Source organism: Mesocricetus auratus, unplaced genomic scaffold (assembly GCF_017639785.1).
Source record: "Mesocricetus auratus isolate SY011 unplaced genomic scaffold, BCM_Maur_2.0 Super-Scaffold_100676, whole genome shotgun sequence".
Taxonomy (NCBI): Eukaryota; Metazoa; Chordata; class Mammalia; order Rodentia; family Cricetidae; genus Mesocricetus; species Mesocricetus auratus.
This window is the reverse complement of record NW_024429266.1, coordinates 134,700,158-134,718,588: the sequence shown is the minus strand read 5'-3', so window position 1 is coordinate 134,718,588 and position 18,431 is coordinate 134,700,158. Positions and strand designations below refer to the sequence as shown.

At 42.3% G+C, this 18,431-nt stretch overlaps 1 protein-coding gene and 1 pseudogene across 1 annotated transcript in view; one reads left to right on the top strand and one right to left on the bottom strand.

The window, feature by feature from the left end:
- Positions 1 to 879: 879 nt before the first annotated feature.
- Positions 880 to 7,542, bottom strand: LOC101839929 (annotated as a pseudogene).
- A 182-nt stretch (positions 7,543 to 7,724) lies between these two features.
- Dnah6 (dynein axonemal heavy chain 6) overlaps positions 7,725 to 18,431 on the top strand; it is a 186,264-nt gene continuing 175,557 nt past the window's right edge. The window contains exons 1-3 of the mRNA XM_005078273.4: positions 7,725 to 7,866; positions 9,546 to 9,781; positions 16,801 to 16,962. Of these exons, the coding sequence (XP_005078330.1) occupies positions 9,554 to 9,781; positions 16,801 to 16,962 (390 nt within the window). The 5' untranslated portion in view covers positions 7,725 to 7,866; positions 9,546 to 9,553. The remainder of the gene's footprint in view (positions 7,867 to 9,545; positions 9,782 to 16,800; positions 16,963 to 18,431) is intronic.

The window sequence follows — 18,431 nt, the reverse complement described above, 5'->3', positions numbered from 1 at the left end:
CAGCTATACATAAACAATGTGTCAATATCGTATGGGAAATGTAATAATTATTGATTTTTGTGAGTTCTGAAACACTAACCACTCAAGTCTTTTACAAATCTACCAAGCAGATGCACAATTCCTAACTTACTTAGTAACACATTATTTGACCACAAGATGTCGCCAAGAGAAAAAAATACACATCACAAGCTCTTGGGAAAGCAGAGGGAGGCCTCCTGCCACACAAATCCACACTCCCAATTCTAAAGAAGAATAAATCACAGAACCATTTGAGAATTGAACAAATCTATAGAAAAAAAAATACATACACAAAGAGGAGCACAATTTCAAGAAGTTCACAAGACCTGAAACATAAATCCTCCGTGCTTTTACGTGACACCTTTGTTAGCCCATTTCTGTCCTTCTCAACCGCTGACCAAATCTCCTGCCTCATAAGGAAAATAGAATCTGGCCTGAAATCTTCCAGTTTGCTCAGTTCACCTGCCATCTTCCTTTCCTCTTCGTAGAACAGATGCGATTTCTTTTAAAGAGTTTTTTTGAATTTATTTTGTGTATGGGGGACAACTTTCAGAAGTTAGTTCTCTCCTCCCATTGTGTGGGTTCAGGCCATTGAACTTGGCAGCAAACCTGCCTATCCACTGGGCCCTCTTATGGGGCTGATACTATTTCTTTTCATTAAAGGTTGAACTATGCTGTTCCTAATGCATTCCACCCTAGCCTCTGCCAAAGTTTCTACTTTCTTGTGCCAGTTACTTTTCTGATTGTTAAAATAACATGAGGTCTTTGTTGTTTGTTTTTGAAACCTCAAGAAGCTGTGCACACAACTAAGACCAGCGGGCAACCAACAAGTTCAGCTTTTTATTGGACATGTTGAAAGGTTTAGTCAGAAAGACCAAAGCCCGTGTCACTATCAGACCCCTCAGATTCTGCCTTCTTGGCTTCTCTGCCTTCTCCTCCTCAGCTGGAGCAGCAGCAGAGGGGGCAGGATTGGCTCCTGGCACAGGCCCACCAGCCCCTACATTGCAGATGAGGCTCCCAGTGTTGACATTGGCCAGAGCCATTGACAGCAAACCAGGCCAGACTGACACCAGCTATGTCGATGAGAGCACTGACCTTATCCTCCATGACTGTCACCTCATCCTCATGGTCATGCAGGACAAGGGTGGAGTAGATGCAAGCGAGTTTGGAGATGGAAGCCTTGTGGCCGACTGCCCACACCTTGCTAATCCTCAAATGAAGTGAAGGCCTCACCCCAATGTGTCCATAGCTGCCTCAGAAGCTGCCAACCAAGCACCTTGGCGGCAGCTGAGGAAAGGTCTTTATTTTAAAATATTAAAAGCCAAAAGTTATCAGCCGGGCGGTGGTGGCGCACGCCTTTAATCCCAGCACTCGGGAGGCAGAGGCAGGCCGATCTCTGTGAGTTCAAGGCCGGGCTGGACTGACAGCCTCCAAAACAATACAGAGAAACCCTGTCTTGTAAAACCAAAAAAAAAAAAAAAAAAAAAAAAAAAGCCAAAGGTTATCATATAGCTATAGCTCTGGAACATTCATGGTTTTCTTCCATATATTTTCTGAGTTTATACATAGTCAGTACTTATAAAATAAAGTCATATTTGTCATATTTGTGTGTATGTGAGCGAATGTGTGTGTGTGTGTGTGTGTGTGTGTGTGTGTGTATGTTTGTGTGTACCATGGGTGTTATTCCTCAGGAACTGTTCACCTTGGAGAAATGGTCTCTCATTGGCTCACTCATTAGGCTAAGCTGGCTGGTCAGAGAGCCCCAGGGATCCTCCTGTCTCTGCTTACCCAACACTAGGATTACAAGAGACCCATGCACTGATTCTAGGCATCGAACTCAGATCCTTCTTCATGTTTGCAGGGTAAGCACATTGTCAACTGAGATACTATGCTAGCCTCCTCATTTTTTTAAATGCTTTTTTTGTACAGTCCAGGCTGGCCTGGATGTTATGGTGATCCTATGCCTCAGTAAAATATAATCACTGTACTGGATAGTTCTAGGTTAACTTGACACAAGCTAAAGTCTGCTGTTGGTCAGGCCAAATGTTCCAGGTGTCAGCCCACCAGAAAGAAATCCTCTGACAGGCCAAGACCACGGGACTGCAGACCCTGGAATGTCTTTTGCCTCTGCTGTGCCTCTACGTGTTTGCAGAAGCTCTCTTTCTCTGGTGTCAAACATGGCGTGAGTGGACGTGGAGAGAGCTCCACTGCCTGTAATATAGTGTGTTTATCTCTTGGAAACATCCCGAGCTACTGGACATCTTTACCTGTGGATTGTCAAGAAGAGGACGCCTCCCTAAGCTGTACTGTCTAATTTGATAATAATAATGACAGTTTATACAGAGATTTCATGACTAAAAATAAATACAAGGATATGTTTCTCAGTCAGGGTGTGTGAGTTTCACCCAAGGAACTACATAAATTGTAGCTCAAGTTAAGGATTAACAATTGAGTCCTAGTAGTCCAGCTGGTTTAAATTCTTTTAACCTTAATGTTGGGAAATGTGTCCACAGGTCTCGGAGTGCATCATAGCTGAAACAAAGCTTTGAAAATAACAAAGTTAGACTAAGATGTTTTTGTTAAATAACTCTGAGGTGAAGAATCCCAGGGAGACAATCTAATGATTTAGAAAGTCACGTGGTTAAATGTGAACTCTTTAAGGTCAGGAACAAGAACAAAGAATCTCAGTTATTACTGGTTGACATACTCTGCTTGCTAGGTTTTGTTGATGACAAAAGGTGATGATAAATTCCTTATACCCATTTCTGCCCTCAATCTCCTGATATGTAAAAATACATATATTAATGAATGGCTATGTGCCCTAAAGATTTAAAATAGAGCTGATTCATTTTCATACGTGAAAGTTTAGGTTTGTGATTATTTTAAGATTATTTATTTTAAGATTCCTTATAAGATTACTTTTCAAGATAAGTAATATTTGTTTGTAACTGTAAGATGCAGTCTGCCAGTACAAGACCTGACAAGAACACCTTCCTTGCCCACATGGTTAATCTATAACAAGTTGCTTGCATATGAATGTATGTGGGTTCTTGGGATAATTTATTTTTCACCTGTAATACATAAAATGTTTAATCATGTGAGGGAGATGAAAAACATGTTTTTAACCTATAACCATTCACTTGAGAAATGGAATGCACCTGCTTTGACTCTTGTACTGTCTGGAAGGTTCTGTTTGGGTATAAAAGCTGTAAACAAAAAAGTGAGGGCAGGGAGAGAGAGAGAGAGAGAGAGAGAGAGAGAGAGAGAGAGAGAGAGAGAGAGAGAGAGAGAATAAAGAAACATGAGAATAAAGAAGGAAATCATCAAAGAGTTTTTGAGTGCCTTTTTCTCCCTCAGATAGGAAAACCTGGCTTCACTGACTCCCTGGATCCCTGTCAAAGCCCTGTGATGCCGGAGGCTGCCCCTACCCCAGACAGTGGTAAAGGTCATCTGAGAGGAGAGAGCCTCAATTGAGAAAATGCTTCCATAAGACCCAACTGTAGGGTATTTTCCTAATTACTGATTGATGCGAGAGGGCCCAGACCATGGTGGGTGGTGCCGGGTTCTATAAGAAAGCATGCTTGCTGAGCAAGCCAGGGGAAGTAAAATGGTAAGCGGCATCCCTCTGCGGCCTTTGCATCAGCTCGTGCCTCCGGGTCTCTGCCTTGCTTGCATTCCTGTTCCAGCTTCCTCCAGTGATGAACAGTGAAATGGAAGCATAGGTCAAATAAACTTTTCTCCCTAAGTTGTTTTTGGTCATGGTGTTTCGTTACAGCAATAGTAACCGTAACTAAGACAATCATCTTATGTGAGTTGTTCCAAGACCTGACTATTTAATTCTCTATAACTTTACAATCCTTTTTTTCTTTTACCTGCTTTCCCAAGTGCTGCAGCACGTAAGGCCTCCCACAGGGCAGGAGGGGGAAGGGCATCTTTCCCTCTCCCTCATGTGGTGGCATTTAAAAACATAAATTTTAATGGCACACAAGTAGCTGGGCAGGTGCTCTGATCTGACCCTAGCCCATGCAGACTGAACACACTTGATCTCACTTGTTATTTCTGCTCCCCAAGTCTCTTTTGAAACAAGGTATCTTTGGCTTGAAACTCTGTGCTCTAGTCCCATTCTGTTGCTGTGACAAAACACTCTGACCAAAAGCTGCTTTGAGAGAAAAGGCTTTATTTGGCTTTTACATACAAGTCATAGTCTACCGCTGAGGGAAGTCAGGGCAGGAACTCAAGCAGGAAACTGAAGTAGAAACCATGAAGGAACACTTCCTGCTGCTGGCTCGCTTAGGCTCGCGTTTCTCGGGCTTTCTTACATAGCCTGGGACCATCTGTACAGGCAATGGTGCTGCCCACAGTGGCCTGTGCCTCTTACATCAACTAACAATCGAGACATTCTCTCCACAGGCATGCTCACAGGCCAGCCAATGTAGGTAGTCCCTCAACTGAGACTTTCTTTCTCTTGATGACTGTGTCAGGTGGCTGTGTCAAGTTGACAGTTAAAACTAACTGGGATACCCTGGATGTTATCCAAAAATTCTCATTTAGCAACTCAAACAAACAAACAAACAAAAAAAAAAAAAACAAAAACAAAAGGTCAGGAGTTTTTTTTGAGAGGGGTGGGTAGAGAGAAATGAGGGAATAGGATAGGTAGTATGCTGCCCTTAGGTCTGAGAAATAAGGCCTAGTGTTTATTGCATATTGATTGTATATAGTTTTAAAAGCTTAAAACTATAGCTACACAGATTGCAGCTGTTGCTGCAGCTGCTTCTCAGCCCCTTCAAGACTCCAACAGCCACAAGCCATTTCCCAGGGTGGTCATCAATGCACAGAGGTATCTTTTTCTGGGTCTACCATGATTAAAAGGACACAGCCAGATGTGCCTGATTTCTTAGAAGCCAAAACAAAAATAGGGTTTGAAGAAAAAGACATTATACCCAGTGAAAAGACGGGGAAGTGAGTGACAGAAAATGCACCTTGGAAACGGTTAGCCACAGGGTATCCCTTGTCCCCTCAGATTTTCATTGAAAGCCAGTACCGATCTCTCTTCAAAGCCTGAGAAACCAATGCAGTTTATGCTTTTTTTAGGTTTGATGTACCACCAACAGCTAATTTCGTCACATTATAAAAATGTGAATACAGGGGCTGGAGAGATGGCTCAGTGGTTAAGAGCACCGGCTGCTTTTAGAGGGGATTCAGGTTTGGTTCCCAGGACCCATGACGTAGCTCATCACCACCAGTAACTCCAGTTTCAGATGATCTGATGCCCTCTTCTGACTCTGAAGGAACCAGGCACCCGTGTGGTACACAGAGATACAGGAAGCAAAACAGTCATGCGCATAAAACAAAATAATATACTTCAAAATAATGTCAGTGTAGACAATTCTGCTTTTTACTGCACTCAGACAACATTAATGGAAAACTCATAATTTTTAGAAACATCAGTGGGGCTGGTGAGTCAATTCAGAGTGTAAAGGTGCTTGCCACCAAGCCTGGCAACCTGTAGTGGAAGAAAAGAATTCTCAACTGTTCACATGTGTGCCATGGCAACACACACACACACACACAGTAACTAAAATGTATATGTAATTTTAAAATTTATATTTTATGTATAAGTGTTCTGCATGTACTCCTGCCCACCAGAAGAGGGCATCAGATCCCACTAGGGATGGTTGTGAGCCACCATGTGGTGGCTGTTAATTGAACTCAGGACCTCTGGAAGAGCAGTCAGTGCTTTTAACTGCTGAGCCATCTCTCCAACTCCCCCATTCATGTAATTTTTTAAAAGAAAAAAAAATCCATTGGTATTAACACTTCATGTTCTTTATTTTAATTATATATTTTATTTAACACAATTTACCTAAAGTATTACCAACTCAGCATGTAATCAATATAAAAAGCTAGAGAGGTGTTTTACATTATTTCTTACATTCTAAGTCTTGAACTCTATTGTATATTTTATCTTATTGAAATGTGTGAGACAGGGTCAAAGGTACCCATCTCTATGTAATCAACAATGACCTTGAACTCTTGAAATCACTGCCTCTACCTCCTGAGTCAGCATATTATCTGTAAAGATATGACCATATGTTTAAAAATAGAGATCATTTAAAGTGAAGGAAAACCAGTATTTTTAATGTTAAAAATTTTAAATTCTAGAAATAGAAACACAACAGCAACACAAACCATCCCTTCCAAAAAAAAAGCAAACTTAGAAAGATGCCAGCACTTTATACTCAGTGGCAAGCTGTTTTGAACAAGCTGTGAATAAATAGAAGCCCGGGAGCCCTGGAAAATCCAGGCTGAGAGTCTCGAGGCCAGACGATGTCCAGACAGCTGCCAAATGGGTCCAAGTTGAAACGCCTGTTGAAGTTCCAACACTGGAAGTTTGAGCGTAAAATCCTGTCTGCCCTGCAGCCTCTCCCCGCACGTAGTGTACAGCCTGTTTGTCCATGGTAGAGAATTGAAGGCCTGCCTGGGAAGGGACAGCCCCCCAGCACCCCGCCCCCATGCAGGGGCATGTGCAGACTGCCCAAGAGTGGGGAGAGACAAGCTGAGGCTCTGTGGCTCTCCAAAGAGGAGTCTTGGGTCCAGGGCTGCAGTTCTAACGCCAAGCCCCATGCTGCTTAGATGCCTTAGCGGGACTGATGAGTCTTGATTATTTTTTTTCTAGCATCAGGCCTTCGTTATTCAATAATACCTTCGCTGCCAAATTAGTGTGTAGTCATAAAACGTGTTGTGTTAATTTCATGATCTTCTAAAAGCTAAGTTGCCGACAACAAAACAAAACAACTTTTTTAAACACTCCCTAGGGCCAGTGAGATTGCTCAGCAGGTACAGGCATCTGCTGCCAAGTCTAGTGACCCGACGACTTTCATCCCCGGATCCACAGGGTGTTAGGAGAGAACGGAACTTTTATGAATTATCCTCTGTCCTCCACATACACACTATAGGACACCGCCGCATCCCCCCCCCCCACACACACAGTACATATTCCCTGAAATTTTCATGTGGCAAAAGAGTAATGTCAGCTCAATACTCGGGGGGCGTGTGAGGGGAGACGGGTCAGATTTGAGTGATCTGAATCTATACTCCAGCTCTGGATAATCCTTTTAGAGGTAGGTGGGGTCAAACCAGCATGCTACATGCAGTGTGTGCTGCTGTTTTCTCGGTTTCACTTAGGGGGTCCCCACCCAAGATGCGATCAGGGTAAGAGAGAGAGGAGAAAAAGAAGGTAGTTCCAGCGGTGATTACATTTTGTAGGGAAGGTCGAAAACAAGCCTCTGCCAGCCAGTGAAGAGGTGGCTCAAGGCAGCTGGAAAGGGCTTCAAGAGTCCACGCAGCCTTCTCCTGAGACTCGTTTCTTTCACCTCCGGATTTTAAGACGCGGGCGAACATCAAGTCAGACTCGAGCCTCTTGAGGAACAACAGATTCGTGCACGAAGTTGGGTCAACGATCATGGATCGTCCACTAACGAAAGAACGTACAGAACGACCAAATCTCTTATGTCTGCTGTCCATCCTGCCAGGGACTCAATCCCATCCCAGAGGAGGAATCCTTCGGGTGGTTCCTGCTCCCTGGCAACTAGTGACGTCAACGCTCCGGGAACACTGATTGGCTCAATTACTCGGCGCGCTCCTGGAGGAGGGCTGTGGAGAGCAAAGGCTCCACGAGACTAGCCAGAGGCGACTGGCTCCTCCCTGGCGCAGTGAGCGTCCTTGGAGACCCAGTGGTTGCTACGCAACGGGAAACATTTCCTCCTGGGATCTAGCTTTTGGCGCTAGACCACTTGTGTTGCTCGGCCTCTAGAGACCCCTCAGGAAAGGCTGCAGTTGGACCGCAGGGTGAGTACAGTGGAACTGAGTCCTGGGCGGAACCAGACACCCAGGATCGCTTCCCCAGCGGTGGAAACACCTCAGAAAGGATGGATTAGGTGTAGTTTACTATTCCCGGGGAATTGGAAAGTGAGGACTAGAGATGTCAGGCTTGCCCAGGACTGTAAACTGACCAAATCTAGACGTGTCCTATTCGATAGGACAGTTCCTAGACACCAGGTATAAAATACACTCTCGGAAAAAATTAAATATAACCCTGCATCACGCAGCATCATTGTGTATTGAAATGGTAGTTTGAATGTCAGACAAAGCACATCGTTAAAATGGAAACCTCTCGTTTTTAATGGGGTTACTTGAGATGTTAAAAATTACTTAAGAGGCTTTTGATTCTTATTGTAACTGAACTCGGTTAAAACGTGAGTATGTCAACACCTGATTTAAGACGTCTTGTACTATGTAATGTGTGTACACGCACGCGCGTGCGTGTGCGCGCGCGCCTCTGTGTCCAACCTTGCATGCTCACATGGGAGGCTAGAGAGTGACATTGGACTGTGCTCTTCAATTGCTTCTCCGCCCTGGTTTTTTTGTTTTTTCAAGACACGGTTTCTTTGTATAGCCCTGGTTGTCCTGGAATTCGCTCTGTAGACCAGACTGGCCTCAAAGTCACTGAGATTCTCCTGCTTCTGCCTCCCAAGGGCTAGCATTACAGGCCTACATCACCACCACCCAGGTCCCATGCTGTTTTTTAGACAGGTTCTCTCGCTGAATCTGGAGCTTGGCCAGCTTAGCTGGCCAGCAAGTCCTGGGATTCACCTGTCTGTCCCTACTCCTCAATGTTAGGGTTACATCCAACACTTCTATGCTTTGCTTTTTATGTGGGTGCTAGGGATATAAACTCGAATCCTAGTGCTTGTTGTCCTGTTGCCAATTTGAAACAAGCTAGAGTCATTTGGAAAGGACTCTCAACTGAAAAAAATAATGCCTCCATAGGACTGGCCTATAGATTTGTCTGTCCAGCGTTTTCTTGATTAATGATTGATGTGGGAAGGCCCAGGCCACTGCTGGCTGTGCAATCCTGAACATAAGTGGCCCTGGGTTGCACAAGAATGCAGGGTGAGCAAACCACGAGGAGCAAGTCAGTAAGCAATGCTCCTCCATGGCCCCTGCTTTATTTCCTGCCCTGAGTTCCTGCCCTCATTTCCCTTCAAGATGGACTACAAGCTGTAAGATGAAATAAACCTTTTCCTCCCCAGGTTGCTTTTGGTAAGTGTTTTAGCACAGCAATAGAAACCCTAAGACACTTGGGCAACAAGCATTTTGTAGATGGAGCCATCTCCCCATCCTCCTTAGCTACATTAAAAAAAAAAAAAACAGGTTCCTCGGGAGATGTTTTGCACACTTGGGTGTGAAAATTTAGTGTTCAAAGCCCTTCCCTTTGTCCTCCCAAATCCAAGCCAGTGCAGTCCCCAGACCAGGGCTTCTTCAAGCCCAGGAATAAGTCTTGCTATTTATTCCTCTGGCTCAAGCACTCTGTTGGGGAAGACCGGGAAAGTTTGGATTGATTTCCTTTGGGGGAAGCAGGTGGATTCAGTCCTCCTTAGTCCTTAATTTTTCTCCCCACTACCTACAATTATTTTGTTCAACCTTGCACCCACCCTTCTTTCCTTTTCTTCTCCCCATTCTCGCAGGAGTAAAGATGGCTTTCCAACTCATAGATAGTGAAATTGACCTGAAAAGTATTGAACGCCAGGAAGAAGAAAATCCTGTGCTTGCCAGACTGAACACTGTAAAAGCAAAAGGAATCATGAATTATGTGACACTCAAAGAAAATGAACCTGAACTGCAAACGCTGACATTTAGGCACACCACAAAAGCTCAAGAGAGGACAAGAAAGCGACAGCAGCCTATAAAACTGGAGCCTCTGGTGAGTTAAAAAGGAAAAAAATCAAGCAAACGAACAAACTACACACACACACCACCCCCAAACACAAGAACAGGTATTTACTTGGGCCACTTTTGATGTACACTTTTGAAGTTGCTTTGTGAGACTGATTCCCAGACTCTTAATTGGCAAAGGACAGATGAAAAACTTAAACATGGATTAATAACTTATTTATAAAGTTGTAAATAACACAGATATTTGTTCAACAAATACAAAGTTTTAGGCACTTTTTAAGTTGGGACATAATGATGAGCCAAGCTTCCAGTGAACAAATCCTCTAGAAGGTTCTGTGTAATTCTGATATTTAATGATATGTTTTATGAGGATTTATCAGATAATAGTATCACTTAATCCTATAAAAGTCTTTTGCACACTGACAAAGTTATATCAAAGTATATGCCTCATTTCTGTTAATTTTGTGTGTGTGTGTAAAAATGTTTTTGAATTAAGTTCTAACTGTACATCTGGCTGTCCTGGAACTTGCAATGTAGACAAGGCTGGCATTGAACTCACAGAGATCTGACTGTCTCTGTCTACTGAGTCTGGTTTTAAAGTAAGATTATACAAAGCATACTGATCTTCAAAGTTCCTCTTGTCTTTTTAAAAATGATTTTAAATTACATTTATTTTATATACATGTGTGTTGTGTGGACTTGTACATGCATGTGGAGGTGGGCAGACAACTTGCAGGAGTCAGTTTTCTCCTCCCAATATGTGGGTCCCAGAGATCAAACTCAGGTCCTGAGGGCTGGCAGCAAGTACCTTTACGCACTGAGTCATCCTGCCAGCCCTCAAAGTATTTATTTCAATTAAAAACATGCAGACATTGTTCTAACCATGCGTATGTGGTACCTTGTTTTTTGTTTTACCTCTTTCTTAGACAGGGTCTCACTGTGGAGCACAGGCTGGCCTCAAGAGCAAAGTCCTCCTGCCTCAGCACCATAGTAAGCACCCATTAACTGGTTTCCAATGGAAGGGAATTTAGATTGTTTCTTGTTTTGTGATGTGTCATTTTCCTATGATATGTATTGATCCTTTGTACACATAAGGTATAAAGACAGATTCCTAGTAGTGATATTTTATAGGTCATGTTACACACACACAGTGTTTTTCAGATGGACTCTCACTGGGTACCCCTGGCTGAACTGGAACTTGCCACGAATACTACGCTGGACTTGAACTTAGAGCGATCTGCTTGCCTCTGCCTTCAATATAAACACTTTGAACTTTGAAAAGTGCTTTGGGTTGCCCTCCAGAAAGATATAACTATTTTTTTCTGCCTATAATGGAGGGAAGGGTGTGCATACGCACAGATTTGCATACTGGATGCTGTCAGCTCTTTATTTTTGCTAGGCAACATAGATTTGCAATAGCGTATTGATATAATTTATATTACATTTGATTAATAACTTTTATTAAAATAAGTGTTATATTTTATTTAATTATTTTCTGTATCAATGAAAGTTTTCATGTCACAGTTCCCATAATTTACATTTAGCTCTTTTTATTCTTTAATTTTTTTCTACTGGTTTAGTAGTTTTTCTATAGTAAGGTCCTATCCTTTTCTTGTAAAATTGATTGTGGACTGTTTTAATTTTGTTCCTTATTTTGAAAGAAGCCCTGTTGGGGGCGGCCTGGAGAGATGACTCAGCTGGTAAGAGTACTTGCTGCTTTTCTGAAGGACCTGAGTTCGATTCCTATCACAACCACCTGTAACCCTACCCCCTTCTGGGCACCCGCACACATGTAGCATACACATACTCGGACACATACACAAATTAAAACTTAAAGAATTCTGTTTATTGCCAGTAATGTCCTTTTAAATTCTTATGTTTAATTTCCAGCTTTTGTTTTCAAGCTATGTAACAAATATCATTAATTCTAACACGCCTGCTTCTATTTCCTAGGAACTAAACCAGTTAGTTTATTTAGTTTTCAAACTATGGCCCACAGGTCAAATTGAACTCCCCAACCCTTTTGGTTAACTGCTGCCACGTGCATTTATTTGCATAATTCCCAAGACTTCCTTTCTGCCACCTTAACAGAGGAATGTGGTTGTAATGGAAACTCTATGGCCCACAACACTTAAAACATTTGTCTGGCCTGTGGTAGAAAAGCTTCTCTGAATATTTATTTCATAAATATCTGTCACTGTGGCAAAAATGCCTGAGGAGATCAACTTAAAGAGAAAGGGTTTGCTTTGGCCCTGGCTTCAGAGGGTTCAGTCCTCCAACAGCTGGCTCTGTCGCTTTGGCCTGCAACAAGGCAGAGTAATGTACTGATGGGAAGAGTGATGGAGAAGGCCGTTCACAGCATGGCATCCAGGAAGCAGAGGGAAAGAGAGAGGAAGGAGCTGAGGACAGCGTGCACCCTGTAACGTGTGTCCCAGATGACCTGCTTTGGCTAAGTGGGCCACAGCTTCTCAAGTATCTACCATTTCCTAGTAGTATCCCCGGCTGAGAACCAAGACTTTAAGGAACGTTCCAGATCCACACATTAAGATTCTTGTTCCTGGTGCTCTGACAAAACTTCAGCATTAGATACTATGGTAGTTTGAGTGAGAATGGTCCCCACAGGCTCATATATTTGAATGTTTGGTTCCTAGTTTGAGGAACAGTTTGAGGGACTTGGAGGTTTCAAAAGTCTCTGTGGCCCCTGCTTGTGAATCAGATGAAAGTCCTCAGCTTCTTCTCCGGTGCCATGCTTGCCTGCCTCCTGGCTTGCTCACCGCCATGATGGTCAAGGACCTAACCTCTGAAACTGTAAGCAAGCACCCAATTAATGCTTTCCTTTGCAAGTTACCTCAGTCACGGTGTCTCTTTACAGAAATAGAAAAGTGACTAAACAAATACTAAAGGTAATAGTTTATTATTATATATTATAGATGTATATACATATACCTATGTGTATATATATTAATAATCTTATTCTTGATTTTAATAATGACTTTAGGGTTTTTGTACTTAGGCTAGTAGATATTCACTATTGACTTTGTGAAATAGTTTATAATATATTGAATTTAATTATATCTCTATTATGAAAAGTTGTAAATAAATACCTCAAAGAGAAATATAATAAGCAGCATTAACAGTGTTGAATTTTGCCTAATTTGCTTTAAAGTCTATTCTATATTTTTGAAATATTTATATATATATTTATCATCTGTGTGTATGTGTGTGTGCAGCATACTACACTCATTATGTGTAGACATCAGAGAATAACTTACGGGAATCAGTTCTGTCTTACTATCATATGGGTTCAGAGGAATAAACTTAGGTTTTAAACCTTGACTGCAAGCACCCTTAGCCACTGAGCTGTCTCACTGGCCCAGAATAAAGTGTACTTTTCAAAAGAGCCAGGTACCTTTTACACCTCGCTGTAGTCTCAGATCCTGTCTCCTTGCTTAGAGATGACCAGTATTATGACCAATGTGAATCTGTCCAATTTTTGTATATTTACTACTTTGTCTTAAAATGCCCATTTCTTCTAACTTTCTGCTATTCAAAGTTTCAAATATATAGAAATGCTGAAAGAACAGTGAGTGCATATGCCTACACAACTCCAGCCCAGATTCAAGATCTGTTGTGCCATTCACGTCACCCCTGCCTGCACACCTGCACATGCTTATTGTTTTATTGTTGAAAGTGAGTTGTGATCATCATAGCACTTAACTCTCAAATACCTAGGCGTGCAATCCTGAGAGCAGAGTGTTTTCCTGCAGATTATAAAATGATCTTAGAATATCTTTAATTACTTAAATGTTTTTGTTGGGCAGTGGTGACACACGCCTTTAGTTCAAGCACTCAGGAGGCAGAGGTAGGAGGATCTCTGTGAGTTCAAGGCCAGCATGGTCTACAGAGTAAGTGCCAGGATAGGTTCAAAAGCTACACAGAGAAACCCTGTCTCAAAAAACCAAAAATTTTTTAAAAATTACATTTTGGGTGACATGTGCCATATGGGGGAGGCACTTGCAGGCAGAGAATAATTTGTGGGTGTCAGTATACTCTTCCCACCAGGTAGGCCCCAGGGATTAAACTCAGGGTATCAGGCTTGGAAGGAAGTGCCTCTACTTGCTGAGACAGCTCTAGGTCCCATGGCTTTTTAAAAAATTCAATGTATTTAAAATCAACAAGAGACTGCTTTTTGATTTCACAATTGTTCCCTGCCCGTATTTGTTCACATCATTTTTAGAGAGTATCTGTATCTTCTTTAAGATGTCAGTGTAGCTTTATAGCTTTAAAGATGATTTACTTATTTATTTTATAAGTATGGATGTTTTGTCTGAATATATGTCTGTGTACTGTGTGTGTGCCTGGTACCCAAGGAGGCCATAAGAGAAAGTTGCATTTCCTGGAACTGGAGTTGAAGAAGGTTGTGAACTGCCATGTGTGTGCTAGGAGCCAAACCAAAAATCCTCTGGAAAAGCAGCAAGTGCCCTTAACTGCTGAGCCATCTCTCCAGCCCTTACTACAGGTTTTTAAGAAGTCGTCATTAGTGCTGGGGACACGGATCAGCAGGTAGAAGAACCTGCTGCCAAGCTTGAGTCCAACCCCCAGGATCTACGAACTGACTCCTGGAAGCTGTCCTTTGACTTCCACACTTACAGCATATGCAGAAACACACACACTATATTGGTTGTTTTTTGTTGTTGTTTATGTCAATTTGACACAAGTTATGATTATCTGGGAAAAGTAAATCTCAATTGAGAGAAATGCCTCCATCAGATTGGCCCATAGGGGAATTGGTCAGTGGGGTATTTTTCTTGATTAATGGTTGATGTGGGAAGGTCCAACCCACTAAACTAGTGACACCCCTAGACCAGTAGTCCTGGGAGATACAAATAAAAAGATAGCTGACTGTAAGACTGGACGACAAGTCAGTAAGCAACATTCCTCCATGGTCTCTGCTGCTGAGATTTCTGTCTCCTCTCCCCTACATTTATCACCTCTTGTTTCCTGCCTTGACTTCCCGTGATGGACTGTAAGCTTCAAGAGGAAGTGAACACTTTCTTCCCCACATTGTGTTGCATTTGGCCATGGTATTTATTACAGCAATAGTAAGCAAACTAGGACACCTTGCAAGCATGAGGGCCTGAGTTCAATCCCCCAGAATTCATGTTATAAAACAAGCCAGGGTGTGGACCTGAATAGGGTGGCATATGGCTGCCATCCCCATTCTGAGAAGAGTGACACACAAATCCTTGGGGCTGGCAAGCTATCCAGCCTAGTCTACTTGGCAAGCCCCAAGCCAGTGAAAGTCCTGCCTCAAAAATTGAGGTGGATAGCACCTGAGGAATAGCTGCCAGTTTTCCTCTACCCCCATAAACACATGAATGCACATGCAATTGTACTTGCATGTATATAAACAACATATATTTATTTTTAAAAACCTGCTTTCTGTGTTCTGTTTACTTTCCCTGCATTTATCTGGATCTTCTTTTTCTTTGCCTCCATTGATGTCTATCTCATTCAATTGACATTCTGGTCTCTGAAATTGCTTCCCCACTTGGGACTTTGTCCTAGTATACATGTTTGAAAGCTTATTAGAGTCACACTACTCTGACATCTTTGACCTGCCTCTAAAACCTATAAACTGGAATTTGAAGGATTCTATAGCTAATCTCATGGTAAAATTATTATTGATGATGTTGTGTAGTGGTTTGAGTAAGAATGGCCCCTGTTGGGTTTTATGTTTGAATGCTTAGTCAACAGCAAGTGGCAGCATCTGAAAGGATTAGAAGGATTAGGAGGCATGGCATTGTTGAAGTAGAGGTGGCCTTGTTGGAGGATGTGCCACTGGGGGTGGGCTTCGAGGTTTCAAAAGCCTATGCCAGACCCAGACTTTGTTTCTTTCTGACTGTGGATCGGGATGTAGCTCCCACCTACTTCTTCAGCAACATCCCTACCATGCCTGCCACTATGCTTCCCAATTGATGACAGTGGACTAATCCACTGAAACTATCAGCAAGCCCCCCGCCACATACAGTTAAATGTTTTCTCTTATAAGAGTTGCTGTGGTCATAGTGTCTCTTCACAGCAATTGAACAGTGACTAAGACATGTTGTGTATGAGTTTGGGAATTGTATTTAGAAAAACTTGCACAGTAGAGAAAAATCATAAAGGAAGCTTCTACCAGCTACACAACATCTTCTCATCTTTTCCCCCTCACATAGTAGAAAAAGGTGCAACAGTATCTTGAATATAATTATTTATAATTTCCCAATTCTTACCAAATACAGACATCTTTGAGAAACTATCACAATTTGTTTCAGTTGCTGTGATAAACACACACTATCAAGCTGGAGAACAAAGGGCTTCTTTTCACTTAAAACTAGCAGTCCATCATCCAGGGAAACCAGGGCGGGAGCTCACGGTTGGAACGGAAGAGACTACAGAGGAATGCTTGCTCCCCACAGTTTGCTCAACCATTTCTTATACCTCCTAGGATCACGTGTGCCACTGCGGTCTGGGCCCTCCCACATCAATCATTAGTCAAGAAAATGCCCCACAGACACTTCCACAGGCCAGTGTGATGGAGGCAATTCTCTTCTCAGGGGATTCTGGTTTGTGTCAAGTTGACGAGAACTAAACAGGATAGATACTGACCTTTCCACTGAGTATCTGCTGGAAATTTTTGTGTGTCCCATTCTAAATGTCCTTTTGTATCCTGAGCCTTGGTCCTGATTCAATCAGCACACAGACTGTTGTGTTGTTGCTTGTTTCCTTCATCTGTCGAGTGGGAGTAAAATTGTCACAGTTAACTAGGGGTATGCGATTCGATGGTTCTGAGCTTTTCTTAATCTTAGTTCTAGAAGTGTTTGTAGACACTGAGCAGAAGAGGATTATTTGAGCAGCAGATTAAGGACAGGAAGCAGGAGGACTCTAGCTTGGCTAGGAACTTAGAGCAGAGGAGATCAAGTTCCAAAAGGGCAAGAGTCCAATAGTGAAGAATAAAGTCTGCAATGACATTAACAAGTTCACCCAATTTCTTACTCCCCAAAGCCAGTGCTAAAAGTTTACCAAGATCATAAGCAGCCAGAATACATATATGAACAGAATCGACGTCAACTAATGAGCTCTGGGATCCTTAAGCCATCACCAAGCATGCTTGAAAGGCCTTCATTTACTACTCTGGAGGTTCAAGATTCTGTGAAGAGAAAACAGGTAAGATATGTAAAACACTTAAGCAATCTTTTAAACTGTCATGTGTGTAGTGCTGCTCAAATACTTTCAATTCCTCAGAATATAGATAAGGTTGCCCATACTTGGAAAGTAGACTATTTCTAAGGAAAATGAGCATAGGAAAATAAAATCACAGAGAGATTTTTCCTGTCTTTATTTTCTTCTGACATTTTCTTGAATGTTAATGGTGCCCCAAACATTATACGATTACTTGAAACTTGTAATAGTTTTTACCAGAAGTAGAGAACTTGGAAAATTATGAAAAAGGGCAATAAACTAGAGATCAAGCCAGGTGTGGTTGGTGTACACCTTTAAATCCAACACTCAGGAGGCAGAGGCAGGCAGATCTCTGTAAGTTCAAGCTCAGCCTGGTCTACATAGTAAGTTCCACAACAGCCAGGGCTACATAATGAGACCCTGGAGAGAGGAATGCAGTGCAAAAAGATATCTTATAGTCAATGGAAATCATAAAACTGATTAACTGCCTTACAGTTCTCTTCGGAATAAATTTAAGAAAGGCTCATTATCAGAGAATGACTTTAAGTCAGTGGTTCTCGACTTTCCTAATGCTGAGACCCTTTAATGCAGTTCCTGGTGTTGTGATGACTCACAACCATAAAATTACTTTGTTGCTACCTTATAACTGTAATTTTGCTACTGCTGTGGATTGTAATGTAAATATCTGTGTTTTCTGATGGTCTTGGGTGACCCCTCTGAAAGGGTCATTTAGCCCCTAAAGGGGTCACAACAACCACTGCTTTAAGTGGTTGTAATTAGCTAAGAAAGAAACAGACATGGGAGAAGCTGTTCCTCCTTCTCAAGAGACAATGTAAGTGGAGCCAGGAAAATACTTGACTTATCATAAACTGTTCATTTAGCATAAAATGGGCCTCAGAATCTTGAGAGTTAAGAGTAAAAGATAAATTGTGCGGTAATCTTGCGTGGGAGGGGTGGCTAAACAAGAGTAATTGCTTTGGACGATGCACAGTTACTGGTTGTAATTGAAGGAATTTGCTAAAAAGGGATTAAAGAGAAATATGGAAGAAAAGGAGATGCCCAGGAGAAAAGAATGGTATTTTTTTTTCAGAATATGGAGTTCCCAGAAAGCTGCTCAAAGCACTTGGGTTTGAACATGGCAAGCATGGCGCTTGGCCTCCCTGCGGTCCTTAGAGCAGGTTAGAGATGCGGAATCCCAGGCTCCATCCCAGCAGAACCGAATCAGAACTGGCATCTAAACAAGCCATCTACCCCCTAGTCCACATGTCCGTTTACATTTGAGAAGCACTGGTCCGTGGAACAGGCAATTATTCATTAATAAAAGAAATGCTTCCCCGAAGCCATACAGAAGAGATTGCCAGGAGTCACTCTAACCAGCCCTGAGCTTCCCAAAGAAGTGAAGTGTCTAGTGCAAGTTCTGATGGCAGCTGCCTGAGACTGTGTTCGTCAAAAGG